Here is a 27,758-nt window from a genome sequence, read left to right as displayed (position 1 = left end):
CTCGACTTCTATTGCTCTCACAGCATCTGAAGTATCAGATCATGTTGAGGTAGGACAGAGACACCTGCAGACCGATGAGGGGAGTCCTGCTAAAATTTGCTTTGGTACATTTAATACATGTATATATATATATATATATATATATATATATATATATATATATATATATATATATATATATATATATATATATATATATATATAATATATAATTTTAAATTTTATTTATTTATTTAGTTATGTACTGAAAGGTCAACTATACAGACTAATTGGTCCATCTGTATGCATCACAGATCACTGAAGGAAATTTAATAAACTGAAAAATTTTCACTTTATGAAAAGGCACTGAGCAGAAAAACTGGAAGACCTACTTTGATATAAAAGTGATTCTCTTATCTGAAAAAGGCACTATGTGACTTCATTATAACTGTTATAATAATACATTCTTAGATGCAGCCAGCTCTACCTCTGGCCATATCCATTCATGCCAATGTTCCCAGATGGTGTGATAGTGACCGAATCTAGAAAAGGACGGAGCGCTTGTCCAAAAGGCCTATGGAGAAAAAAATTATGTAATTCAATCCAGTTATTATTACTAATACTACCATTGACATATTTGATCCTAAAGTTGTAACTTACGTAGCGAGCACCTCAGATGGGAGGTCAGTGATGTATGAGGGGATCTTTTTTCCTGTTAAAAACTGTGCAACCTCAGAACTGAAGGTGTTACAGTTGTTTTCAAAAAGGTGGTATTTTTCAGGGCTGTGAAAAGAAAAGGAGGAAGTACAGATTTGCATGTGTAAAGAGTGTAATTTTTGTGCTACTAGTGAAAACTGCAAATAGAATAGCAAAAATAATGTTTCTCAAACACATCTGCCATATTTTGTCTCAATTTTAAAGCCACACTCATTTTTCACCGCTAGAGGTCAGCTATTGAAAACAAAGGCGTAGATTGATGAAGCCTTGATTGAACGCAGAATCTTAGGAGTTGTTGTCTTCACCTCACAGCTGGTGGAAAAGAATCAGGACAGGACTTGGGCAGAAATAATGTTTATGGATGAGATTATTAATGTTACTGTAGTATAAAGCAGAGGAGGACAACTCCAGGAGGACAAGGGGAGAGGACGCTGGCATTTTCTGTTCGCCGCTTCTCCACCCACAAATCATGTTAATGTACTATTAGATTTAGATTTTATTTTATTTGATTATGTTTGTGACTAGTCTAACAGTCAGAGCTACAATTGGGGCTGTTGCTGATTGCTGGCAGCCACTGAGAGGACGTTGTTCGCCGTTTCGCCGTTTTCCACCGCTTCTCTGATGTTTATGTTTGAATTGCTGCGGTAGGTTCTGGTTTGAAGGACAATTGAGGTTTCTCGCTGCGACTGCTCACTGGTGGTCTCCCTTGGGCTTAAGCTGCATGGTGGCTGAAGTTTGCACCGTGCTAGCGTCATCCGGGCCATCGTCATCAGCGTCCGGCATGATGTTGGGATGTTCCGCTTCTCGGCTGCGCCGCTGTTCCGTCCTGCATTGCGGCCGTGGAGCCGTGGAACGGCTTGGACTTCTGCGCCGACCCCGGTGTGTCCACAAAAGTGCCCGGAAAAATGTTCTGCCTCCTGCATGGTGCTGCGGCGATCCCCACCGTCTGAATCGTCAAGAAGACCCATAATCTGGTCTTCAGCTGTCATTCCTCGACGACATCATCAGGACACTGCCGCTGGGAGAAATTAAAAACATGGAGTGGACCACAGTGTGCTGCGGAGCTAACAGAGACTTCCACCATCAGCTCTGTTTCTGTTCACCATCAGCTCTGTTTCTGTTCACCATCAGCTCTGTTTCTGTTCTGTTTTCTGTGTTGGTTGATTGTTTGGGACATGTAAATTGGGACAGTTTGTAGTATTCTATATTTTTACTTGTTATTCTTTTTTTTTTTTGTTATCTCCCCCCCCCCCCCCCCGTTATTGAAACGGTAAACAGAAAGTGAGAGTCCCAGCAACTCACCCCCTCCCTCCATGCTATCCAAAACTAACAGGTAATATGCACCTACACACCAAGTGACTTAACCCAAACAGGAAGTAATAATTTCAAAATAAAAGACATAAAAGACAATAATTAGTTTTCTGTCTATATATTTATGATTCCAAACAGTTGTTTCCTTGTCTAATAAAACATGTAATATATTAAAGAGTCGTTGGTGTTTCCATGGTTTCTACAAAATAAAAACAGAAATCGCTTGAAATCATTTATTTCTCTGGATTTAAAAATTCTTGATAACATTTGGGATACTGCAAGGACACAAGTTAACAAAATATATAACACTGTTCTAGTGGTTTTTCTGACATTTTAATCCAAAAATCGTACAAAATTTTGCCTTCAAACTAGACCAAAAATAGGGACAATTTCAACAGTTTCCTGTTAAAGGTCCCGTTCTTTGCGTGTTTTTGAAGCTTTGATTATGTTTACAGTGTGCAATATAACATGAGTTCATGCTTAGCGTGTAAAAAAAACAGTATTTTTCACACAATTTACTTATCTGTACAGTGCTGTTTTCTCTGTCCTAAAAACGGCCTGATGATTTCCTTGTTCTATGAAGTCCCTCCTTCAGAAACACATAACGAGTTCTGATTGGGCCAGCGCTTCCAGTGTTGTGATTGGACAGCAGCTTAGCGCACTTTGCCCGAAAAGGTCCCGCCTCTTACCACAACGGGGAGATGCAAGCGCTTAATGCGCGCTCTTCTCCACGTGGGAGTGCAACAAGACCACGCCCCCTATTTAATTATAATAATAATTCATTACATTTATATAGCGGTTAGTCAACAAACGTTTCTAGTGACGTCATTCAAGCAAGGAAGTGCAGGGGTGTAGTCCAAACCGGCCGTTCGCTGTAGGCTTTGAAAGGGAACTTCTCTTAAATAAAATATCTCGCTTGGCATTGATCTTTGAGCTTTATAATTTTACAGGTATTTTTTTATGCTCTAACAGCAACATTACACACTAACTAAAGTTTGAAAGATGGAATCGCGAAGAACGGGACCTTTAAAGGAAGTGTATGTAAGATTGGTGCCAAAACTGGTACTGCAAACACTATCGCCTCTCCCCTCCCTCCTGACTCGAGGATGCCAGATAAGCTGCAGGTTCAGCAGGAACGTTTGTAGCTGCAGCTGTGGTAACTAGAGCAGAGCTGGCAACCCAGGTGCCGAAACACTACTGACTTCGTGATTGGTAGAAAGGTGGACGGTGGAGCTTCAGGCCAAAACACAACATGTCAACATCAACATCAGTTGAGGGCTACAACAACAACTTTAAAATGACAATATCCAGGCCGGACTACTGTTGTCAGTGATATAAGTATTTGAAATTAACATGATTTTTTTGATGTCTAGTGACATGTCAGGGCCATTTTATGATAAATTAAAATACATTTCTTACATACAGTTCCTTTAAATGCACAAATACACTACTGACCTGTAAGTAGACTCTCTGAGTGAAGACAGATATTCCAGAAAGAGGTCCCGGGGAACTTCTGTGTCTCCAAGGTTCACTGTGGAATCGGGCATTCCTAGAATAGTACCACCCTGAAACATGAGAGTATTTCCTGATTATGGTGGGACATTTTTTTTTGGCCCCAAATATATACACTGCCACACAAAAGTTTGGGATTGGTAAATGTTTTAATGTTTTTAAAAGAAGTGTCTCACGCTTGCCAAGGCTGCATTAATTAAAACAAACAGTAATGTTGTGACATATTATTACAATGTAAAATAACAGTTTTTTATTTGAATGTTTTAAAAATGTAATTTATCCCTGTGATGCAAAGCTGATTTTTTAGCATCATTACATAACACTTCATACTTCTAAAACTGTTCTTTTGAAACAATCGTCATTGTAAAAGCACTATATAAATAAAGTTGATTGACTGATTGATCTTTCTATTCATCAAAGAATCCTGAATTTAAAAAAAAAAATGTTTCTTGGGCAGCAAATCATCATATTAAAATGATTTCTGTAGGATCATGTGACACTGAAAACTGGAGTAATGATGCTGAAAATTCAGCTTTGGAATAAATTACAGGAATAAATTACATTTTTTATATTTTCAAACAGAAAACAGATATTTTAATAATATTTCACAATATTACTGGGTTTTTGTTGTTGTTGTATTTTTTTAATTAAAGGATTACTTCAGCGATTAGCATATGGCTTTCTATCAGTAGAAACCCTGGAGTATATTCGTATGATCGTGCTAATTTACTTCAATTTTCGCCGTTGAAGTCTATGGGTCGCTGTGTCCATTTCTTTTACTGTCTATGAAGAAGACAATTCTGAATACAGTCGTAGTTTTTGTTATTTTTGGACCAAAATGTATTTTCGATGCTTCAAGAGACTAACTAACAAACTGATGTCACATATGGACTACTTTGATGATGTTTTATTAGCTTTCTGGACACGGACAGTATAGTGTGCCTACACTTAGATATGCTGTCGGACTAAATATAAAATATCTTAAACTGTATTCCGAAGATGAACGGAGGTCTCATGGGTGTGGAAAAACATTAGGGTTCAGAGTAAATTTCATTTTTTGGTGAACTAACCCTTTAATGACCCACTTTAAATACAGATTCATCTTCCCAGCGCTGAAGTACCCCTTTAAATGCGTAAGCAGAAGAGACTTGGTGAGCAGAAGTGTCTTATTTTTAAAACTTTCAAATCTTACCGATCCTAAACTTTTGAACAGCAGGGTATAGCCTTTAACTTTCAGATTGTTTTAAAGTCAGCATGAAACAGAATTTGTGAATATATTTTCTTCCCTATTGTGAGATATATTCACACAAAGTCAACAAGATTTCTCACACACAAAAAAAAGCATGGGACATTTAGTCCATTGGGAATTAATTGGATTGTTGGGTCATTGTGGTTTGCTATCTATCACAAACTGCTGTGATCTCATGTGAGTGACAGGTTATCTCGCCCTCATGCTGACAATAACATTATCAGAGAAAAAGATGAGGTGACGTTGCAAGAGGGACGGGAGGTTTGATTTCATGGTGACTTTAGGAAATAAACTAGTGCATAAAGATCCACTGATCATGTCTTACCGGATAGCAGCTTGTGATGCCTCCTCCTCCATAGAAAAACTCTTCCCCATAAGCCACTATTGACGTGTGCCTTCATCAAGTTACCAAAGAACAATACATTAAAATAAAAAAAAGTTAAATTACATTTTTTATTCAGTTAGAAGAATAAAAATATCTAAACCTAAGCATTTTTACTAGTGGTCATTGGACCCCAATGTACTGTCTAATTCTGCTGCCTGATAATAAGTAGCAAAGTCTGCACAAAAAAAACATTTTTTTTTTTTTTTAAAGAGTAAAAATACTCACCATATTCCTTCGACTTGCTTTCCTGTCAGTTAAGAATATAAAATAACTATTGTCAGTATTTCTTTACATTTAATCTAAAGGTGCAATTAAAGTTAAATAAGGTACATTTTCATGTGTAAAATATCTTAAATAAACAGTTTCAACACAAAAACATGATGCTCTATTCTAGAAGCATCACCACAACGTCCTAGAACATGATCCGGCTAGCTGAAGAACTCACCCAACATCATGGGACTCAGCTGACGGGCCAGTCCTTTTGACAGGTCATAAATGTAAACATTTACGTTGTAAGCACTTCCATCAGCCATCGCTACGACTTTAGACAAACGTGTGTTTACAAACAAAAACTCAATGCTACTGCTAGCAAACTGAAACTTAGTATTTCTCGCTCTGGCTGAAACTCGAAAAACCAGACTTCACAGTTTTGTTAGCTCACATAACACCCATCGTCGCATTAAACATTCACGCAAAAGGAACGCTTTCGTTATTATTATTCAAGAAAATAACGAACAGATCCGACGCAGCGTTTACTGCCAGCTTCGTCACAGTGACTCAAGATATTCTGACACCGGTTGTGACAAATGTGCTTATTCATTAGGGACCCGGAGTCCGGACCCGACCAATGGCAGCAGAGATACATTTCTCACCAAACATCTGTAATAAACTCCAAAACGTTAGAGGGCAGGCGATTTGCTCACGGCCATTTATGAAGATGGATGGCTTCCTTATTATTATAATTTGTATTTTTTATTTTATTTTTAATAGTTAATTTTTGTTTTTAATATTCTGGCTTCAGAGTACCATTATAGGAACACTTTAAACAATATTTGCTAAAGGGTTTATACGAAAAAGTTTGTTTACTTCCTGTTGTTTGGATTAACCAGTCACTTTGCTCTTGTCTTGCCATTGGTTGTTACTATTAAATAGTCTTCTCTGATACGCTAGTGGCGCTGTCACTCAAATTGTGGCGCACTAGATGCATGCGCGGCCGCATAGAGATACAAAGTTCTCTTTCTCAAAAGAGAAAAGTGCCTGATTCTGTGTGTAAGAAAAATTGCTTTGTTTCCCCCCAACTGTATTTGAAAGCACCCCTGACGCAGTTCTTAGATAAAGAAAAGCGTAATGGCGGAGTGGAGAGAGTACTATCAAAACGAAGACGATGATGTTGAGCAGGACGAAGAAGATTCTGGAGGTTAGCACTGCTAACTGCATCAAATTAATTAAAGTTACTCGTTTTGTCCTCCATTAAACTTGTATGAAATTAAGATGTAATTATTACACATACATTATTTATAACTTAATTTAACAGGCGATTACAAAGTCAGCGGCCGTGACAGCCTGGTGTTCTTGGTTGATGCGTCCAAAGAGATGTTCATCAAGGGTGAGGATGGAGAGCCATCAAATTTTGACATGACTATGCAAGTGAGTCTAACTGTAATGAACTATTTTTTATTCATTATATTTTATTTTAACATTATTTACCTGTGTTAAATGTACGCGCATTTCTAACAGATTTTATTCTCCCATGTATCTAGTGTGTGCGCAGTGTGTACACTAGTAAGATCATAAGCAGTGACAAAGATCTGGTCGCTTTGGTGTTCTATGGGACTGAGCAGAGCAAGAACCCCAGAAACTCCTTCAAGCATGTCTACGTTTACCACGACTTGGATTCTCCTGGTAGGTTATTCACTCTTTATGCTTTTCAGATTACATATTTGATGGTAATTCTTATCTCATCTCATAATTCCATTCTCAGGAGCTCAGCGGGTACAAGATATTGATAAACTGCAGGGTGAGAAAGGAGCTCAGTTGGCTGAAAAGATCATGGGCAGCGGGGAAACTTCCCTCGGAGAGGCTTTGTGGTGCTGCTCCAACCTTTACAGTGACATCAAGTTGCGACTGTCACACAAGCGTCTCATGATCTTCACTTGCAGAGATGACCCTCACGGAGGAGAAGGCGCAAAAGACAGACAGGCTCGTACAAAAGCTGCTGACCTTAAAGAGACGGGTAGGCTGAATAGAAGTGGAAAGGATTAGGTGGCAAATGATGGACATTTTATAGCCTGTATTCTGCTTGTTCCCCAGGTGTGGTCATAGACTTGATGCACCTCACAAAGCCTGGAGGGTTTGATGTTTCCCAGTTCTTCTGTGATATTGTAAGCCCTCCAGAAGATGAAAGTGAGCTTGGCGTTCAGGTTGAGCCCTGTAGGAAACTCGAGGACTTGCAGAAGAGGGTGAGAGCTAAAGAGTTAAAGAAAAGAGCTCAAAGCAGGTAAATGCACTGCACCATGCCCATCTATTCTTCAAAATGCTTGTCTTATGCAGGGTCGTGGAGATGCTGGAGCTTTTTGCATGTCTATGTAGGGGTAAAATTTGTATAGCAGCTAATATTTTCTGTAGGGTTTGTGAAAGGATTTTAATGCAGTTTGCTTCAGGTATGTCAAAGATCAATTGATAGTTGAAATGGAAATTGCGATCCGAATTGAAAATTCTTCCTTACTGTGACATACATATCTAAACAAAAAGGCTTCTCAAATGAGAAAAAAATGTAAGGTGGGATTTGATTTTGTACATCAAGAATTGATTGAATCGTTGCTATTTTCTAATTGCGGTGATGATTAAAAATCATTAACAGTTAAATAATTTATCGTAAACACTGCATTGTTCCAGTCAAATAATTAGATTTAAAGGGGATTTCAAGTCGTGGTAAACGTAGACATGCTTGAAGGAGTTTCTGGGGTTCTTAGGGGATTTTAAAAAAAAAATGCATCACTGTTTCTTGGACAAAATGGCTCCAGAATGCAGTTCTTTGATTTACACGTATTTGTTTTCAAGGTTAACGTTCTCTCTCGGAGAAGATGTCAATCTAGCAGTCGGTGTGTATGTCTTGGCCAGGACTGCCACCAAACCTCCTGCCGTCAGGCTTTACAGAGATACTAATGATCCTGTGCGTACTAAAACCCGTTACTTCCACACCCACAATGGGGGCATACTTTTGCCAAACGATATGAAGAGGGCACAGGTACAGCACTTAATGTCACTTTGATTTAAAATCAAAACTATAACCCTTTCACTTAAAAGTTACTTTATTTTATCATCATACTCTAAACTCTGAACTTACTACTTAATTATGAAGGTTTATGGGAAGAAACAGATTGTGATGGAAAAGGATGAGGTGGATGAGATTAAGAAATTTGATGATCCAGGTTTGGTGCTTATGGGGTTTAAGCCCATGGACCGCCTCAAACTGCACCATCATTTACGACCCGCACTCTTCATATACCCTGAAGAAGAGCAGATATCAGGTAGGTCTTCATTTTTTAATGCCTAAACACGTCTTTCAGTTCAACCCATATATTTTCATACTAAATTGGAAAGCTGATGTGCTGTTTTTCTTTTGTTTTTTTATAGGGAGCTCCTGTATGTTTACAGCTCTGCTTTTGAAGTGCAGTGAAAAAAATGTATTTGCATTGTGCAGATACATCCCTCGTCGTAACACTCCACCTCGGTTTGTAGCACTAGTTCCCCAGAGAGAGGAACTGGATCAGAGTCAAACCCAGGCAACACCTCCAGGTAAATTCAGTCAAGAATGTCAGAAATGTTCATTACACCAGGTCAACTTCGGTCCTGGAAGGCAACTGTTTGACAGAGTTTAACTCTAACCCTGATTAAAAACGTATCTGCCTGTAAATTTCTCGTAATCCTGAAGACATTGATTAGCTTATTCAGGTAGGTTTGTATGGGATTGGAGCTAAACAGAACAGTTGCCCTTAAGGATCGAAATTGCCCATCACTGATTTGCACTGAGAATGTTAAATTTAACTGTAAGGCTAATTATTATTATTATTATTATTATTATTTTACATATATGAAATAGCCATTTCAAATTGTGGGATACTATATTTTAGGTTTCCATGTGATATTTCTTCCCTTTGCTGACGACATACGCACTGTGGATGCTCACGAGGGTCCCACAGCCTCTGATGAGCAGGTGGACAAGATGAAGGAGATTGTGCATAAGCTCCGCTTTAAATACAGGTGTGTGGTTGTCTACCAGTTGTGCACGATGTAATTGCATTTTTCAGTAATGGAGTTTTAGTTGATTTGTACTGCAAGTCTTATTTATTTACAGGAGTGATGCATTTGAAAACCCAGTGCTGCAACAGCACTACAGGAACCTGGAAGCTTTGGCTCTTGATATGCTTGCACCTGAGGCCATTGAGGATTTGACAAGTATTTCTTGTGTTCTGATTGTTTTAAATGGATCATTGTATCTTTTTTTTCTACTATGCTCTCATACTCTTTATGCTCCCTCAGTGCCCAAGGTAAAAATGATGGATGATCGTCTTGGCCCGTTGGTTCAAGAGTTTAAAGATTTAGTCTATCCTTCTGGTTATAACCCAGAGGGAAAGCCTGCAGCTAAACGCAAACCTGGTGAGATTACAGATGATTTTATATTGCTATAAAGCATGAATAAGGGATGTTATTTTGGTAACAATTTACAATAAGGTTGTATTAGTTACCCTTAGTTAATGCATTAGGTAACATGAACTAACCATGAACAACATATCTGTTCAGCATTAGATAATCTTTGTTAATGTTAGTTAATAAAAATCCAGCTGTTTGCATGTCATGACATTGCATCCAGCATGTCATGGTTTGTTCATGTTAGTTTACAGTGCATTAACTAATGTTAACAAGCTTTAAATAATAAATTAGTAAATGTTGAAATGAACATTTAACAAAGATAAATACATGCTTTGTTTGTGCAGTTTATTATTAGTTCAAACGGATGAGTTATAAAACAAATCACCCACCTTACAGTTGTCATGAAGGGCAAAATTAGCTATATAGACCAAAACCACTTTTTGTTCCAGGCTGTAAACGTATTTTTTTCTGCTGCACAGTTGGGCATTTCAAATTTGACTCCCTTTTGGAGCCTGTCTCTAGTGGCTAGATAATGAATTGCAGTTTAAGTCACTTCTGCGTTGGCTTCAAGCAGCTTCAGGAGAGCCCGCGGGAGGTTGCCGCTTGTTATTAACATATTTTTCAACCGAAAAAGTATGACCCACTTTAAATGTATTTCTTGCATATGTAGTTTAGCTTCCAACAACACTACACTAGCTAACGGGCCTGTGTGCGGAACATACTCAGAATCTCAGCCATGGTCAAAAATTAACAATTAAGAGTAAATGAAAGGTTGATTCTCCCCAGCTGGCCGATAACTGGCCACTGAAGGATTTGTCCGTTTACATGCAAGCAGCTAATGAGCGGGCATTTTCATTGTCTCAAAGCAGCTAGGTTCACAGTAAATGCAAACTCCATCTCTGGTCACTCAATACATGCATTTTAAATTGCAATATGTGCTAACTCTCTTCCTAAATTCATAAGAATCTTTTATAAATCTGTTGTCAATAAAATAGTAAAAAAAAGTTTTACGGTATCTTAAAGTGCTATAGTTAAACATTTGAAAGGAAAGGAAGCAAGACCGCTAAAGACAGCTATAAATATTAGTAAAATAAATAAATATTCTATAAAAAAAAGCTTATTTATTTTACAGTATTGCAATAGTAATATATTTATTTATTGGTTTAATTAAATTAAATAATTAAGTTATTATTATATAGTCATAATAAATGGGGAAAATTAGGCTTTCTTTCTTTTTTTTTTGTCCATCTGATAACATGCCTAATGAATAAGAGCTATATAGGAGACTGCAGGTGCAATTATGACTGGGCGGCATGGTTCAGTATGCATTGGAAGTTACTGTATTACATATGTATGCTGCAGTTTTCTACGGTTGCCACTACTTTCAGAAACTTTGAAAGATGACATTGACTGAATCTTGATTTGAATTGTCTCATCCTTTTGCACAGCTGAATCAGCTGGCGGTGGTGCTGAAAAGAAGCCAAAAGTTGAGATGTCTGAGGAAGAGCTGAAAAACCATGTAGCAAAGGGCACCCTGGGCAAACTGACAGTTCCTGTGCTAAAAGATGCATGCAAACAGTTTGGAATACGTACAACGGGAACCAAGAAACAGGAGCTTATAGATGCCCTGTCCACTCAGCTCTCTAAATAAGCTAAAGTTCTCAAGGCCTTAGTTGTTGCTTGATTACATACTTGCTCATAAAATCAATACAGAAAATTTGTATGTCTGCACATTTAAGTGACTGTCATTTTGAGTCTTGCCTAACTAGGGCAAGTCCCACTTTACACAATTTCGTTCAGCATTATGACTGTTGTCATAACATATGCAATAAAAGCTTGAATTTTGTAGCTTTGACAGCATTAAACATCTTATTTTACTTTGTTTGCTAGTTATATTAAGCCAGTATTGGCATGATTTAATAAATTACAGTAAAGAAAGACATTTAATTAAACACTTCAAAATACACAATTTCAGCCCCATTAAACTTTTTTTAAAATCAATTCCACTTATTTTTCTTTAAAATCAGTGTGGACAAAATACAAATTTCCTCCCCAGTCTATGCATGCAATTTATATGATACATTATTTTGTTTTGCAACTAATAAACAGTTGAATAGTTTCTGGGTTTACAGAACATCTGGAATGAAGTCGACATTGTAATTTGTTTTCTCATTAGCACTAAATGAAAACAAACAGAAGGGTGAGTACTCATTTGCCACAGATGTTTGAAATTGCAGCAGATCTAAATGTTGATGTCTGGATCTTATTTTCTGTTAAACCAATAAGGCATAGACCTAGGGGAGACTGTTTATACAGCCCCAGAATCCTTAAATGGTGTATATTGGGGGAATAAAAACGAAAAGTAATGTCTCCAAAAATATATATTGGAAGTCTCTTGTTAATTTCCTAACGTGGGGCATGTGGGCGACCGAGACGTTTTTTGACAGTCCCATGGGATGCAACCTGCTCGTGACGCAAACCAGCAGAAAGCCAGTGACGTTTTGCGCATGCTCACGTTGAGCTAGAGCGCTGCAAGGAAAAAGTACAGGAGACAAAGGAATAAACAACTCACGGAGTGGACGCCTAAACACCAAGTTTGAGGAATGAGAGCCACCTAGACTGTACCGTATCGTATGCAGACAAAGGTATGTGCTGGGAATGATTAACAGTTATTCTGAGACTTTGAAAGATTCCGTTTTATCCGTTGCTATCACGAGTAGCACGTAGCCAGAGTGTCAAATTGGTCTGAACGCAGTAGTTGAGAAGCTCAAAGAGATCTTGTTAAACTTGCATACGAAGTGTTGAATATCGTTTCTGTCCGTTAATAAGTCATATACACCCAACCTGTTAGCTGGCAGGAAGTTTTGTACAGCCATTCCCAGTCCCATTCCCATCCTGGCAGAGCCTCACATTAGCCTTAGAGGTGTCAAAAGGGTTCCTGTTTAGACTTGCAACTCGGTTAATTAAGGTTCAGTACTGAAGCATTCGCTGCTTTTATTTATTTATTTATTTATTTATTATTATCTGATTTATAATCAATCTCTTTTTGTGTTTCTTTCTTACTCTTCAGCCAAGGTTAACGTTATCTCTGCAGTTCTCACAGTGGTCTTCAATGGCAGTTGCCAGGGTTCTGCACTGCTGACCCATTTAGTCCTGGTCAGCTGTATGAGTCAAGCTGTCTTTTCCACCCAGGTGTCAGCCAAAATGGAAAGAACTTCTCTGCCCTAGTGGTTACTATGGTGCTCAGCAAGTCTTTGTGCAATAACAACATGAAGAACACAGAAAGAGGACACATTCAAGTCTGCTTCTGAGAAGACGCGTCATTTCTTTTTATTATTTTCACTGATTCACTGCAAGGTACACTGGCTCACCTTTCATCCCATTAGCAAACTCCCCTCCCCTTGCCACTCATCCCAAGCAGCTGAGAGGTTGCTGTGGAGATGATAGTGGTGACATAGCAGCAGGAATGGGGAGTACTCCATGTTCTGGTAAGGGGAGGGGGGTAGGGGGTTTTCAGGAGCTGGGTTGTATGCCATGGAAGGTCAGCAAGCAGAAAGGAGAAGCTGCTGGTGGACGTGGGTCTGAGCTAGAGGATAGGCCGAATGCTGGAGCGCCCCTTACATCGTCACAACCTCCCGCCATTTATCACGAAAAGCAGCATCGAGAGCTGTGTGCTCTACATGCCCTAAACAATGTCTTCCAGGATGGAGCAGCATTCAGCCGTGATGCACTTCAGGACATCTACCAGAGGTTAGTGCTAAGATGTAATGTTACATTTGAAGTGGTCTAATTTTTCTAGTTTTCTAGTTTTTTTTTTTTTTTTGTGCACACTTCTGCTTCCTATTTCTTTTCAGGCTCTCTCCTAGCACTTTGGTCACACCCCACAAGAAGAACATGCTGGGTAATGGCAACTATGATGTGAATGTCATCATGGCTGCATTGCAGACTCGAGGGTTTGAGGCTGTTTGGTGGGACAAGAGAAGGTATTTTATTATACTGTTTTAAGAAAAACTTCTGTTTAAAAAAAAAATCTAGCTTCAAACACATATGCCAAGAAATGTGCTCTTTGAATTTATGTTGGTTTTGAAAAAAAAAATCACATAATTTAAGAAAAGTTGCACTACATGATGACATTTAGCCTGAAGTAACATTTGCCTTATCATTAAAAAAAAAAATTTTAAAAAGAGATTTTAAAGGACTTATTGACCTTCACACAAAGTCATGAGTGTCTGTCAGGTTCCTCTCTATATCATTTCCTGTCTAATTCAACACATGACTTGATTAGTCGACAACTTCATACAAGAAAGCGGTGAAGCACTTCTGTTAAAATAAACTATATTTTAAAAAAAATACTAAAAAAATAAATATATATATATATATATATATATATATATATATATATATATATATATATATATATATATATATATATATATATATATATTTATTACATAAACTCACCTAAAGGATTATTAGGAACACCATACTAATACTGTGTTTGACCCCATTTCGCCTTCAGAATTGCCTTGATTCAACAAGGTGCTGAAAGCATTCTTTAGAAATGTTGGCCCATATTGACAGGATAGCATCTTGCAGTTGATGGAGATTTGTGGCATCCACATTCAGGGCACGAAGCTCCCGTTCCACCACATCCCAAAGATTCTTTATTGGGTTGAGATCTGGGGACTGTGGGGGCCATTTTAGTATAGTGAACTCATTTTCATGTGCAAGAAACTAATTTGAAATTATTTGAGCTTTGTGACATGGTGCATTATTTTGCTGAAAGTAGCCATCAGACGATGGGTACATGGTGTTCATAAAGGGATGGACATGGTCAGAATACAATGCTCAGGTAGGCCCAAGGTCTGGAAACTTCTAAACGATGCCCAATTGGCACTAAGGGGCCTAAAGTGTGCCAAGAATATATCCTCCACACCATTACACCACCAGCACAATGGTAACAAGGCATGATGGATCCATGTTCTCATTCTGTTTACGCCAAATGCTGACTCTACCATCTGAATGTCTCAACCGAAATTAAGACTCATCAGACCAGGCAACATTTTTCCAGTCTTCAATTTTGGTGAGCTTGTGCAAACTGTAGCCTCTTTTTCCTATTTGTAGTGGAGATGAGTGGTACCCGGTGGGGTCTTCTGCTCTTGTAGCCCATCCACCTCAAGGTTGTGCTCAGTTGTAAGGAGTGTTTTTTTCAGAGGAGAGGTCAGAGGAGAATGGGCCGACTGATTCAAGCTGATAGAAGAGCAAATTTGACTGAAATAACCATTCGTTACAACCGAGGTATGCAGCAAAGCATTTGTGAAGCCACAACACGCACAACCTTGAGGCGGATGGGCTACAACAGCAGAAGACCCCATCGGGTACCACTCATCTCCAATACAAATAGGAAAAAGAGGCTACAATTTGCACAAGCTCAATAAAATTGGACAGTTGAAGACTGAAAAAATGTTGCCTGGTCTAATGAGTCTTGATTTCTGTTGAGAAATTCAGATGGTAGAGTCAGAATTTGGAGTAAACCGAATGAGAACATGGGTCCATCATGCCTTGTTACCACTTTGGAAGTTGCTGGTGGTGTAATGGTGTGAGGGATGTTTTTTTGGCACACTTTAGGCCCCTAAGTGCCAATTGGGCATCGTTTAAATGCCACAGCCTACCTGAGCATTGTTTTTGACCATGTCCATCCCTTTATGACCACCATGTACCCATCCTCTGATGGCTACTTCCAGGATAATGCACCATGTCACAAAGCTTGAATCATTTCAAACTGGTTTCTTGAACATGGCAATGAGTTCACTGAACTAAAATGGCCCCCACAGTCACTAGATCTCAGCCCAATAGAGCATCTTTGGGATGTGGTGTAACGGGAGCTTCATGCCCTGGATGTGCATCCCACAAATCTCCATCAACTGCAAGATGCTATCCTGTCAATATGGGCCAACATTTCTAAAGAATGCTTTCAGCCAGTGCTTTAAGTAAGCCGGTACGCGCCGGAACTCAGTACCGCCACTTCCAAATATAGCTCTTGAGAGTGCCGCCACCTCTCCGTACGCCCAGAACATGACTTTAGCGTACCGGTACACTCATTTGCACATCTTCCAGAGCGCCCTTCACAATGCCCATTTCCTAATTCGTCCCACCAAGAATAACCGTTCGCGGAAGCCTTTAAGACCCGGCAGAATCCTCTGCCGGTGTTCTCTATGCGCGTGCTAACGGCGAATCCCTTTAAACCATTCCCTAAACTGTTCGCATTTAGATTTTCGGCAAATCAGTTTGGGCGGATGCAAACAACGTGATTGAGTCCAACATTCAGTCATGCAAAAAAAAAAGCATGCACTCTCCCTAATGGAAGACGTGATCAAAAAGGAAAGTCGTCTGTCACTATAATTGTAAGTTAATGCACTAAATGCAGTATTTTAAATATTTAATATTTAAGTAACTTGTCGTATTCATAAACTCATTAGGCTATTCAAGCACAAAATAACTAATAAAGGCTATTCAAGCACAAAATAACTAATAGTCTCAAGCAGCAAAAGCAATCCTCTAAGTTCTTTTTAATACAAAAATATGCATTTTCATTTATTCATATACCGGTATGGTTGCAACAACATTTAGTTCAAAATTTTAAGTGCCATTGTTTTATAAAATCTTTTATTGGCTGAAATGTCAAAGTCCAGTTATTATGCTTTCAAATTGTATGCCATCTATGTATCTTCCTGAGAAAAAAAAAAAAACAACTTTTACATTTTATAATTTTGAATAGAGGTTGATGGTATTTAATATCCCTTTAGTTTAGAGAAAAAATATTCAGTAATTTGAGCATGGAGTCACATTATGCCTACTGGACTGAACCACAGGGCCATTAAAATTAAGGTTACAAAAGAAAATTGTATTACGAACGAGAATATAGAAGTATATTGAGATATATTTAATACTTTAGTGTTAAACTAAAGAGTTACACTCATAGTATGGGAAAAATATTGATGCCACTCAGACAGCAATGTTCAATTGTGTATCTAAAAGAAATGTATCTAAAAAAAATAGATACATTTCTAGTTTATTTGTTGTTCAGAAAATATGAGACCATTGAAAATGGTTACCAATTAACTCATGGAGCCATATTGAAATCCCTATATCTCTGGAAATTAATGGGCCTTAAAATTAAGGAACCAAGAATTGGAACCTAAAAAGATCTAAAAGGATATTAAGGCATCTTCAAAATGAATTACAGGCGTGCAAACTTTAAAAGTGCTTTTTCCCTTTTTTTGAAATGTCACCATTGGCTTATAATGCAAGAAAGATTTCTAAAGTCAACAGATTTCACTTATAGACCTACCAATATCTGTGTGAAAATAAAATAATGATGCCATCTTTCTAAAGTCATTTTTATACCCCTGTGAAAATTTTCATTCTGACCACTACAAAATATTGTATTGCTCAGTAAATATACATCCATCATATTAAATATTTTGTCTTTTTTTTTTAATTTATGACTCTTTCTTCAGAAACAAAATTAACAAAATCTGGGAAATGTTCAGAAACATGGCAGATTTTGACACAGAATGACTCAAATGTGTTTGTCTGAGAGCCTTTATACACGCACTTAACTGCAGACACTGAAATAACTACACTGTGTGGTACAGTACACATATTTTGAGTGTCCCTTATTATGTCCCTTATTTTCTTAAAGAACCACGATTGTCCCTTATTTTCTTTTCCAGAAGTTGGCAACCCTACGTATAAAACCTCTTCAATATAGTTGTTGTTACCTCAGGGGAGGAGAGGAGTCAGCAAAAAATAAAAATAATAATAGAGTACCGGCACTTCTTTTGGGCCACTTAAAGCACTGCTTTCAGCACCTTGTTGAATCAATGCTACGTAGAATTAAGGCAGTTCTGAAGGCGAAATGGGTCAAACACAGTATTAGTATGGTGTTCCTAATAATCCTTTTAGGTGTGTGTTTGTGTGTGTGTGTGTGTGTGTGTGTGTGTGTGTGTGTGTGTGTGTATGTATGTATATTAGGTCTGTCAAAATACACACGTTAATAACGTGTTAATGCAAATTCATTTTAACGGCACAAATTTTATTAACGCAGCACACATTTCCTGTTTGATCTGAGGCCTGTAGTTGGAGATTGAGATCAGCGAAGACGTAAAGGATGTAGCAGCAAACATTAAAAGGGAAAAAAAAGGGTTAACATTACTCTGAAACAAGTGCAGTTATAGCCTACATAAGCTACCATGTGTTCTGCTTAACTTTTATTAGACTCACAGGTCAAAATAAAAGGTTTTTTTTTTTTCACTGAGCACATTCTCTGCAGTCCGAGCGCGATGCACTGCAAGCTCACTCTCGCCCAGGTTAATCATTAACACCATCACCGCTTACAGTACTTTTTTTTTTTAACTAAATACATTACAATCGGCTGAAACGATTACACAGGTTACTTTTCTGAACAAGCGCTCCCAAGTCTGTGTTCTTCTCACTGTTCATGTGAATCGCGGCATAGTTTGACACACATACACATACACACACACACACACACACACACACACACACACACACACACACACACACACACACACACACACACACACACAAAATACCGGCGGTTCAATAGGAAACACGCAAGGGGCCACACTATATTCCTACTTGTGGAATATGGACCTCCTCCAGGTATGGTGTGGTTCTGGTGCTCACAGGTCCGCATGACAGCTTTCACATTACCAATGTGTTATACAAACTCTGCCCTGTTCTGAGCTAAACTGCCAGTGTAAAAACTCCCTTTATTTATATTCTTAAAATTAGAGAAATCACTGCTTATTCTGAATATTCTGTCAAATAGATATTTTTAATATAATAATTTTTTGTCCATCTATTAAAAGTCAAGGCAATCAAAAATTTCTTCTGAAGAGATCACTTTATATGATAAGCTTTTAAGCTTTTTCTCATTGATCGATTACTATTTAAATTCTCACAAATATTTGCTAACTCAATGTATTTTTTACAACGAGGTAATTGTGTTGCAATAGCTTACACAGCAAAAGGAAGCTTGATTTCGAATGGTAAATTGAATTTAAAAAGACGAGTAAACAGTAATAAAATAAGAACAAATAAACAGATTACAAACAATAGCACAAATAAAAACAATAGAATAAGACACAAATGAAATAGACTGCTTTATTTTTTCAGGTAGGTCTAACATTGAAATTCAGACCAATCTCATCTCACACACACTAACACACAGTCATGAGGAAAAGTCCAGCAGAACGTGCGTTCGCCGTGCTCCGAGGTTAACTGGGCTGAATGAGAATTATGCGCTTTCATTCATTGCACACCAACTGAAATATTTCAGGTCTTTTATTGTTTTAATACTGATGATTTTAATACAGCTCATGAAAACCCAAAATTCCTTTCTCAAAAAATTAGCATATTTCATCCAACCAATAAAAGAAAAGTGTTTTTAATACAAAAAAGTCAACCTTCAAATAATTATGCTCAGTTATGCACTCAATTCTTGGTCGGGAATCCTTTTGCACAAATGACTGCTTCAGTGCAGCGTGGCATGGAGGCGATCAGCCTGTGGCACTGCTGAGGTGTTATGGAGGCCCAGGATGCTTCGATAGCGGCCTTAAGCTCATCCAGAGTGTTTGGTCTTGCGTCTCTCAACTTTCTCTTCACAATATCCCACAGATTCTCTATGGGGTTCAGGTCAGGAGAGTTGGCAGGCCAATTGAGCACAGTAATAGCATGGTCAGTAAACCATTTACCAGTGGTTTTGGCACTGTGAGCAGGTGCCAGGTCGTGCAGAAAAACGAAATCTTCATCTCCATAAAGCTTTTCAACAGATGGAAGCATGAAGTGCTCCAAAATCTCCTGATAGCTAGCTGCATTGACCCTGCCCTTGATAAAACACAGTGGACCAACACCAGCAGCTGATATGGCACCCCAGACCATCACTGACTGTGGGTACTTGACACTGGACTTCAGGCATTTTGGCATTTCCTTCTCCCCAGTCTTCATCCAGACTCTGGCACCTTGATTTCCGAATGACATGCAAAATTTGCTTTCATCCAAAAAAAGTACTTTGGACCACTGAGCAACAGTCCAGTGCTGCTTCTCTGTAGCCCAAAAGTGGCTTGACCTGGGGAATGCGGCACCTGTAGCCCATTTCCTGCACACGCCTGTGCACGGTGGCTCTGGATGTTTCTACTCCAGACTCAGTCCACTGCTTCCGCAGGTCCCCCAAGGTCTGGAATCGGTCCTTCTCCACAATCTTCATCAGGGTCCGGTCACCTCTTCTCGTTGTGCAGGGTTTTTTGCCACACTTTTTCCTTCCCACAGACTTCCCACTGAGGTGCCTTGATACAGCACTCTGGGAACAGCCTATTCGTTCAGAAATTTCTTTCTGTGTCTTACCCTCTCGCTTGAGTGTGTGTATGATGGCCTTCTGGACAGCAGTCAGGTCGGCAGTCTTACCCATGATTGTGGTTTTGAGTAATGAACCAGGCTGGGAGTTTTTAAAAGCCTCAGGAATCTTTTGCAGGTGTTTAGAGTTAATTAGTTGATTCAGATGATTAGGTTAATAGCTCGTTTAGAGAACCTTTTCATGATATGCTAATTTTTTGAGATAGGAATTTTGGGTTTTCATGAGCTGTATGCCAAAATCATCAGTATTAAAACAATAAAAGACCTGAAATATTTCAGTTGGTGTGCAATGAATCTAAAATATATGAAAGTTGAATTTTTATCATTACATTATGGAATATAATGAACTTTTATCACATATGCTAATTTTTTTGAGAAGGGCCTGTAAATGTAATGAATTATTTTTATTATAAATTATTTATTATTATTGTATCGCATATCGCATTATTTAACAAGATTTTGCATATCGCATTTTTCTTTAATATCGCACAGCCCTAATACCCATGTTGATTGGAGTATTGAAAACTTGAAGCATATTAATTTAAGGTACATGTAGAACTAATAAATATGTGGGATTAAATTGCAATTAATCGTGATTAAATATTTTAATTGATTGACAGCCCTAATATATATATATATATATATATATATACAAAAAACCCGAACCGAACCAAAACGTGGTTAAAAACCGAGGTATGTATTTACTCTATTGTTGCATCCCTGATATATTATATAATATATCAGGGATGCAGCAATACAGTTAGCCCACGGTTCAATACATACCTCGGTTTTTTAACCACGGTTTTCGGTTCGGTTGGGGTTTTTTGCTATACTATTCTTAGGCGACAGAAAGAGGTTGAGAAGAAAATGTTTTAATTGTAATAGTCTTTCTTTATTTTACTTAAAAGAATAAAGAAATATTTTAAATTATTGTACTTTCTTTATTTTACTTAAAAAACCTTACTTAAGGGGGGGGGGGGGGGGGGAGACACTCAGTTTCAGTCAATCTCATGTCAAACTTGAGTACCTATAGAGTAGTATTGCATCCTTCATATCTATGAAAAGTCTTTAGTTTTATTATACTTATAAAAGAAATATAGGCTGTACCGAGTCTTTCCAGAAAAAAAACAAGCGGCAACCTCCCGCGATCTCTTGAAGCCAATACGGAAGTAATGTAAACTGCAATTCCTCAACTGGCCACTAGGGACAGGCTCCAGAAGGGAGCAGAATGTCATTGAGCCCCATGTTCAAATTCTCAACTTTACAGCAGAAAAAAAAATGTTTACAGCCTGGTACAAATTGTGGTTTTGGCTTATAGGGCTAATTTTGATCTTCATGACAACTCTGAGGGGGTGAATTTTTTTATAACTCATTCGTTTACGTTATATAAAGTCTTAAAGTTCTGCATAATTAAGGGTGTGGTTACAAGTGGATAGCCATTTATCTGCCGTCTATAGTTATTGCGTCGCCTCAGCTCCGCGCACATCCCGCCTTTTTGCCCATTTTCTGTTATCCGGGAGTGACACGCGTTGACTCGCTCACAAGATTGCAACGCCCAGCTCGACCATACTTTAAGCTTCAGAACGGCTTATCAGAATCCTATGGGTGACGTCACGGACACTACGTCCATATTTTTTTACAGTCTATGAAAAAAACGAGCGCCTGGAGGCGTATCTTGTGGGCGGAGCTAAAGAATGACGACTGCGCACAAAGCGGTGACGTCCTCAAGCGTAGAGAAACCCATGGCTATCAATTAAATTCAGCTAATACAGATATGATCCAGAATCAAATTCGGAGGCTGAAATAAATTGAACAGGAGAAACAGCAACAGCAGGACGTCTGTCTCTGTGGTATGTACTGCATTTAGTGTCCTGTCAACATTTCTTTTATTTTTAAATTTCTTTGACTTTTACTCCCCACCCCTTCATTGTGAGACCAAGACTTTTGAATCACTCTTTTTATGACTACAGAACTAACGGTATAATTCCGCTATACTTTTTCTTTTTGCAGCACACAAAAAAATTTGGTAAGGGCGAGTAAATAGTGACAGAATTTTGTGTGAACGGTCCCTTTAATTTTATGCCCCAGATGTTATAAGGAGTGTATCATAGAAGATATTGGATAATAATAGGTGGCCCATTAAAGGGATAGTTCACCCAAAAATTGAAATAGTAATTTAATCACCCTCAAGTTGTTCCAAACCTGGATAAATTTCTTTCTTCTGCTGGACACAAAAGATAATACTTTGATCTTAATTGACTGTTCACAAAGACCCGCCCCCTTTAATTACTTCAATTGCTATGCATGACAAGCCATGGTGCTCTCACGTCTCACGCCATGTTCTCACATTGTAAAAAACGTTGATTCAGCTAAGGACTATTGTTGTATAGGTGCTCGTGTGGTCTGTCACCTGTCTATACAATGCATAATAAATGTACGTTTATGAATTATGCTGACGGTGAGTGTTTTCAGGATAAAACTAGTGAAATAGCTCTGGCCTTTCTATTGTCAGAGACTATAACTTTAGCCATATTAGCCGTACAGAATTCTAGAAAGCTCATTCAGGAAGGACATTTGCGAATATATTGAAAAAATATGAAGTGCCATCCTTACTTGTTCTGAAGTTAGAGCACAAAGCGTTGGTATTGACCAATCCTTTAGAAACAACTTTTTCGCAATACTAGCATTGTACTGACGGGCTATGCGATATTGATGAAAAATGCGATATGCAATACCTTGTTAAATAATGATATGCGAAAAATAAGTATTTGAACACCCTGTTATTTTAAAGTTCTCCCACTTAGAAATCATGGAGGGGTCTGAAATTGTCATCGTCCACTGAGAGAGAAAATCACAAAGTATGTTTTTTAAACTATTTATTTATATGATACAGCTGCAAATAAGTATTTGAAAAAATCATTGTTAATATTTGGTACAGTAGCCTTTGTTTGCAATTAAAAGGTCAAATGTTTCCTGTAGTTTTTCACCAGGTTTGCACAGACTGCAGTAGGGTTTTTGGCCCACTCCTCCATACAGATCTTCTCTAGATCAGTCAGGTTTCTAGCCTGTCGCTGAGAAACACGGAGTTTGAGCTCCCTCCAAAGATTCTCTGTTGGGTTTAGGTCTGGAGACTGGATAGGCTACGCCAGAACCTTGATATAATAATAATAATAATAATAATAATTAGTTTAGTACTTTTCAAGGCACTCAAAGTGCTTTACAAAGAAGGGGGAATCTCCTCAACCATCAGGAGAGGGGGATGATTAGGAGGCCATGATGGACAGGGGCCAATGGGCAAATTTGGCCAGGATGCTGGGGTTACACCCCTACTCTTTATCGAAGGACATCCTGGGATTTTTAACAACCACAGAGAGTCAGGACCTCGGTTTAACGTCTCATCCGAAGGACGGTGCTCTTTGACAGTATAGTGTCCCCATCACTATACTGGGGTGTTAGGACCCACACAGACCACAGGGTGAGCACCCCCTGCTGGCCTCACTAACACCTCTACCAGCAGCTACCTGGTTTTCCCAGTTGGTCTCCCATCCAGGTACTGACAAGGCTCAGCCCTGCTTAGCTTCAGTGGGAAACCAGTCTTGGGCTACAGGGTTATATGGCTGCTGGTAAATATGCTTCAATATGTTAAAAAAAGATATGCTTCTTACAGAGCCAATCCTTGGTTATCCTGGCTGTGCGCTTCGGGTCATTGTCATGTTGGAAGACCCAGCCTCGAACCCATCTTCAATGCTCTAACTAAGGGAAGGAGGTTGTTCCCCAAAATCGCAAGGTCATCCTCTCCTTAATACAGTGTAGTCGCCCTGTCCCATCTGCAGAAAACACCCCTAAAGCATGATGCTACCACCCCCATTCTTCACCAGTATGGATGGTGTTCTTGGGATGGTACTCATCATTCTTCTTTCTCCAAACATGTCTAGTGGAATTATGACCAAAAAATGATATTTTGGTCTCATCTGACCACATGACTTTCTCCCATGACTCCTCTGGATCATCCAAATGGTCAATGCCAAACTTAAGAAGGGTCTGGACATGTGCTGGTTTAAGCAGGGTAATCTTCCGTGCCATGCATGATTTCAAACCATGACGTTACCAACAGTAACATTGGAAAGGACGGTCCCAGCTCTTTTCAGGTCATTGACCAGCTGCTACCATGTAGTTCTGGACTGATTTCTCACCTTTCTTAGGATCATCGAGATCCCATGAGGTGAGATCCTGCATTAAGCCCTAGTCCGAGGGAGATTGACAGTCATGTTTAGCTTCTTCTATTTTCTATTGATTTATCCAACAGTGGACTTTCACCAAGCTGCTTGGTAATTTCCCTGTAGCCCTTTCCAGCCTTTTAGAGGTGTACAATTTTGTCTCTAGTGTCTTTGGACAGCTCTTTGGTTTTGGCCATGTTAGTAGTTGGATTCTCACTGATTGTATGGGGTGGACAGTTGTCTTTATGCAGCTAACAACCTCAAACAGGTGCTTCTAATTTAGGATAATAAATGGAGTTGAGGTGGATATTTTAAAAGCAGACTAACAGGTCTTTGAGGGTCAGAATTCTAGCTGATAGACAGGTGTTCAAATACTTATTTGCAGCTGTATCATACAAATAAATAGTTTTAAAAAATCATATATTGTGATTTCTGACACTTTTTTTGGGGGGGGGGGGGGGATTATGTGTCACAGTGGACATGCACCTACGATAACATTTTCAGACCCCTCTATGATTTCAACGTGGGAGAACTTGCAAAATAGCAGGGTGTTCAAATACTTATTTTTCTCACTATGGATGGATGGATGGATGGATGGATGGATGGATGGATGGATGGGCTGGTTGTTTACACACACTGTGAGCACAAATCTATGTTCAAGCCTCTTATAAAATTGAAGTTTGCATAATAGGTCCCCATTAAAGCTATTTCTGAACTGATCATATAATTTCTTCTAGATCATTTATAGCATCAAATAAACATGAATGAACATCAGGAGTTTTTCAACCTGTGAAATCACATCAGTACACACCGTTTTTCAAGTTCAAGTCCACCGACGTTAATATAAAAACTTTCCTGGCTGCTTTGTCAGACAAAATAGTAGATTCGGCAGATGGCGGATTATGATTGGTCAGATCGCCTGTGAATTTTTGGGTGAACTGTCCCTTTCTTTTTATGCCCCAGACATTAGAAGAGGTGTCTCATAAAAGAGTATGATGAACTGCACTTTTTAATCTATTTTTGTTTAATAAATTAGGTGGGCCATTAATGGGATAGTTCAAGTGGATAGTTGTTCCAAACCTGTATGCATTTCTTTCTTCTGCTGAACAAAAAAAGAAGACTGTCCGTAACCAAACAGTTGTTTTTTTAATTCTCCTCCGTACTATGGATGTCAATGCGGCCCATCAACTGTTTGGCTTTCCATATTCTTGAAAATATCTTCTTTAGTGTTCAGCAGAAGAAAGAAATCCATAGAGGTTTAGAAAAAAAATTTGGGTGAGTAAATGAAAGAATTTTAACTTTTTGGGTAAACTATAAAAAACTGTTCAAAAAATAACAGTTTTTACTGTAAAAAAAATGTCCTATGTATTTGTTTTCCCACAGGGACGTTGGGAGCATTGCACTGCTGAACGTCACTGGTTTCATCTTAAATGTGCCATCCAATCTGCGCTGGGGGCCGTTGCGACTGCCCCTCAAGCGACAGCACTGGATTGGAGTTCGAGAAGTGGGAGGAATCTACTATAACTTGGACTCCAAACTGCGCAGTCCTCATGCTATCGGAACAGCTGATGAACTGAGGTAGGTGTGAAGTGCTAAAGGAGAAAGTACCGGCAGGTTTTAACACGAAGGTCTGTTTTATCTCTAGCTGTCATTCTGGTAATTTCGCAGGAAGTTCTTGCGTCACCAGCTTCGAGGGAAGAACTGTGAACTCCTATTGGTCGTGCCAGAGGAGGTGGAAGTCCACCAGACGTGGAGGTCTGATAACTGATGAATGTTTTGGCTCGCTTTTCGTTTATTTTGTTACATTTTGTTTTTGGAGGTTTCTCAATTTCATGCTCAGGAGGGAAATGTGAGGTTCAATCAGGGACCCATTTAAAAAGCAGCAAATAGAGTTGCACTCAACCAGTCATGAAAGCACACTGCTCAGACTTTGTTTACACACACACACACACACACACACACACACACACACACACACACACACACCCCACTGGACTTTTGCCATTGAGACTGGAGCAGCAAAGATATCACAAGACAACTGAACACTACGCAAGATCATTTTGTTTGGTTTTGGGATTCTGATGCATTTTTTTATACGTTGATTACTTCTTTTATTTTATACTGTTTTCTGACTTGAAAGTAAGAGGTTATGGAATTCTTAGTGATGTGTTCTCCTTGTGCATCACCTGTTATACTCACTTCTCTCTTTTCATGTAAAGTCCTGTGCATCCATGTGATCGTTTGAAGTGTCTGCCACACATAACAGGTCAGTGTAAAAAAAAAAAAGTAATTGTTTGACCAACTGGATTTTTTGGATAAGGGGTGCATATGTACTTGTTTAGTGCATGTACTTGAAGATTTAGAGAAGGAACACCAGTAGCCCCTGCTTAACCGTTCCCTACATATTTAATGGCATAGTGACAGATGAGATGTTTCCTGTGTATCACAGTAAGGCATGGCACCACAGTAATTGGATGTTTTGTGTTAGTTTCCTATGACATAAGTTACCAAATGGTCACTTGTTAATCTCTTACCTTAAATGGTTGCTCTCGACACTCTTTCTTGTTACACGATTAAGGTTAGAATTGTTGAATCCTAGACTACATGTAGGAAAATAGAGCAGGTGTGTTGTAGTAAAAAATGTCATCTGCCAAAAACGGCTGTTAAAACAAAACGGCTGTATGTACTTTTACATAGAAAATACTAATATTTAGAAAGGCTGAGGTCTCTAAAATCTTTCAAGTCAATTCATCTGTGATTGATATTGGATTAACATGGCCTTAAACTGTTTACAGAGGGAGCAGATTACACAAAGGGAAGTCTAACGCATCTCAGGTTATCTTCAGATCCAGCTCTATTCAGTTTCACTTATTAAAAAACAATCTTCAACACATTGTGTAAAACATTTCAAAAGAAATTATAGTCACTCGAATCAGATACTACAAACTTAAAAGGAACATTCCACATGTCCAGACACAGGGTGCTTTGTAATACTGTAGAGATGGGTAGATTATTTTGCCATGACAATCTAAATCTCCACGTCCCTTTTTCAGGGAGATGGGGACAACATGTGCTCATGCCATTGTTTTCCATTCAAATAAAATGCTTATGATGGCACTTTATGTATGATGTAAAATGTGCTGTGACATCATTAAAAATGTCTTTATGTATACAATGTAGTGCTGCTTTATCCATCTTGTTCATATCTTTTACACTACTATTAAAAGTATGCGGTCTTTTTTTCTTTTGACAACATCACTTCATCTTCATCTTGGGAATTACATAGTAAAAGTCC

At 38.6% G+C, this 27,758-nt stretch overlaps 3 protein-coding genes across 4 annotated transcripts; 2 read left to right on the top strand and 1 right to left on the bottom strand.

Annotated features, from left to right (window-relative positions):
• Positions 1-244: 244 nt before the first annotated feature.
• Positions 245-6,021, bottom strand: desi1b (desumoylating isopeptidase 1b). Its single transcript, XM_067430600.1, has 6 exons — positions 5,599-6,021; positions 5,379-5,400; positions 5,094-5,163; positions 3,463-3,572; positions 640-762; positions 245-553 (listed from the first exon to the last, which is right to left on the bottom strand). The coding sequence occupies exons 1-6, from the start codon at positions 5,684-5,686 to the stop codon at positions 463-465; spliced, it is 504 nt and encodes a 167-aa protein (XP_067286701.1). The 5' UTR covers positions 5,687-6,021; the 3' UTR covers positions 245-462.
• A 306-nt stretch (positions 6,022-6,327) lies between these two features.
• On the top strand, positions 6,328-11,654 carry xrcc6 (X-ray repair complementing defective repair in Chinese hamster cells 6). Its single transcript, XM_067430564.1, has 12 exons — positions 6,328-6,570; positions 6,688-6,800; positions 6,914-7,055; positions 7,135-7,386; positions 7,464-7,650; positions 8,214-8,400; positions 8,515-8,683; positions 8,790-8,951; positions 9,287-9,416; positions 9,511-9,611; positions 9,696-9,812; positions 11,255-11,654. Exons 1-12 carry the CDS (start codon positions 6,501-6,503, stop codon positions 11,455-11,457), a joined length of 1,833 nt encoding a protein of 610 aa, XP_067286665.1. The 5' UTR covers positions 6,328-6,500; the 3' UTR covers positions 11,458-11,654.
• Positions 11,655-12,862: 1,208 nt separating this feature from the next.
• Positions 12,863-27,638, top strand: josd1 (Josephin domain containing 1). 2 transcript variants are annotated; one of them, XM_067430595.1, is made up of 4 exons: positions 12,863-13,556; positions 13,661-13,789; positions 25,847-26,041; positions 26,132-27,638. In XM_067430595.1, the coding sequence occupies exons 1-4, from the start codon at positions 13,273-13,275 to the stop codon at positions 26,229-26,231; spliced, it is 708 nt and encodes a 235-aa protein (XP_067286696.1). In that variant the 5' UTR covers positions 12,863-13,272; the 3' UTR covers positions 26,232-27,638. The 2 variants fall into 2 exon arrangements, with proteins under 2 accessions (XP_067286696.1, XP_067286695.1); XM_067430594.1 differs by having other exon boundaries at positions 26,109-27,638.
• The last annotated feature ends 120 nt before the right edge of the window (positions 27,639-27,758 follow it).

The sequence above is a fragment of the Pseudorasbora parva genome, chromosome 21, assembly GCF_024679245.1.
Source record: "Pseudorasbora parva isolate DD20220531a chromosome 21, ASM2467924v1, whole genome shotgun sequence".
NCBI lineage: Eukaryota > Metazoa > Chordata > Actinopteri > Cypriniformes > Gobionidae > Pseudorasbora > Pseudorasbora parva.
Note: the sequence above shows the minus strand (reverse complement) of the source record. Positions and strands in the feature narration are given on the sequence as shown.

Bases quoted from the DNA above. Each gene is read 5' to 3' on its own strand.
- desi1b (XM_067430600.1), bottom strand. From the start codon at position 5,686: ATGGCTGATGGAAGTGCTTACAACGTAAATGTTTACATTTATGACCTG. The intron at 3,573-5,093 runs GTAAGACATGAT...CTCATGTTTCAG, and splicing joins GCATCACAAGCTGCTATCCG to GGTGGTACTATTCTAGGAAT. The intron at 554-639 runs GTAAGTTACAAC...TTTTCTCCATAG, and splicing joins CCATCTGAGGTGCTCGCTAC to GCCTTTTGGACAAGCGCTCC.
- josd1 (XM_067430594.1), top strand. From the start codon at position 13,273: ATGGGGAGTACTCCATGTTCTGGTAAGGGGAGGGGGGTAGGGGGTTTT. The intron at 13,557-13,660 runs GTTAGTGCTAAG...ATTTCTTTTCAG, and splicing joins CTTCAGGACATCTACCAGAG to GCTCTCTCCTAGCACTTTGG. The intron at 26,042-26,108 runs GTAGGTGTGAAG...TTTTATCTCTAG, and splicing joins GGAACAGCTGATGAACTGAG to CTGTCATTCTGGTAATTTCG.
- xrcc6 (XM_067430564.1), top strand. From the start codon at position 6,501: ATGGCGGAGTGGAGAGAGTACTATCAAAACGAAGACGATGATGTTGAG. The intron at 7,056-7,134 runs GTAGGTTATTCA...TTCCATTCTCAG, and splicing joins CCACGACTTGGATTCTCCTG to GAGCTCAGCGGGTACAAGAT. The intron at 9,417-9,510 runs GTGTGTGGTTGT...ATTTATTTACAG, and splicing joins AAGCTCCGCTTTAAATACAG to GAGTGATGCATTTGAAAACC.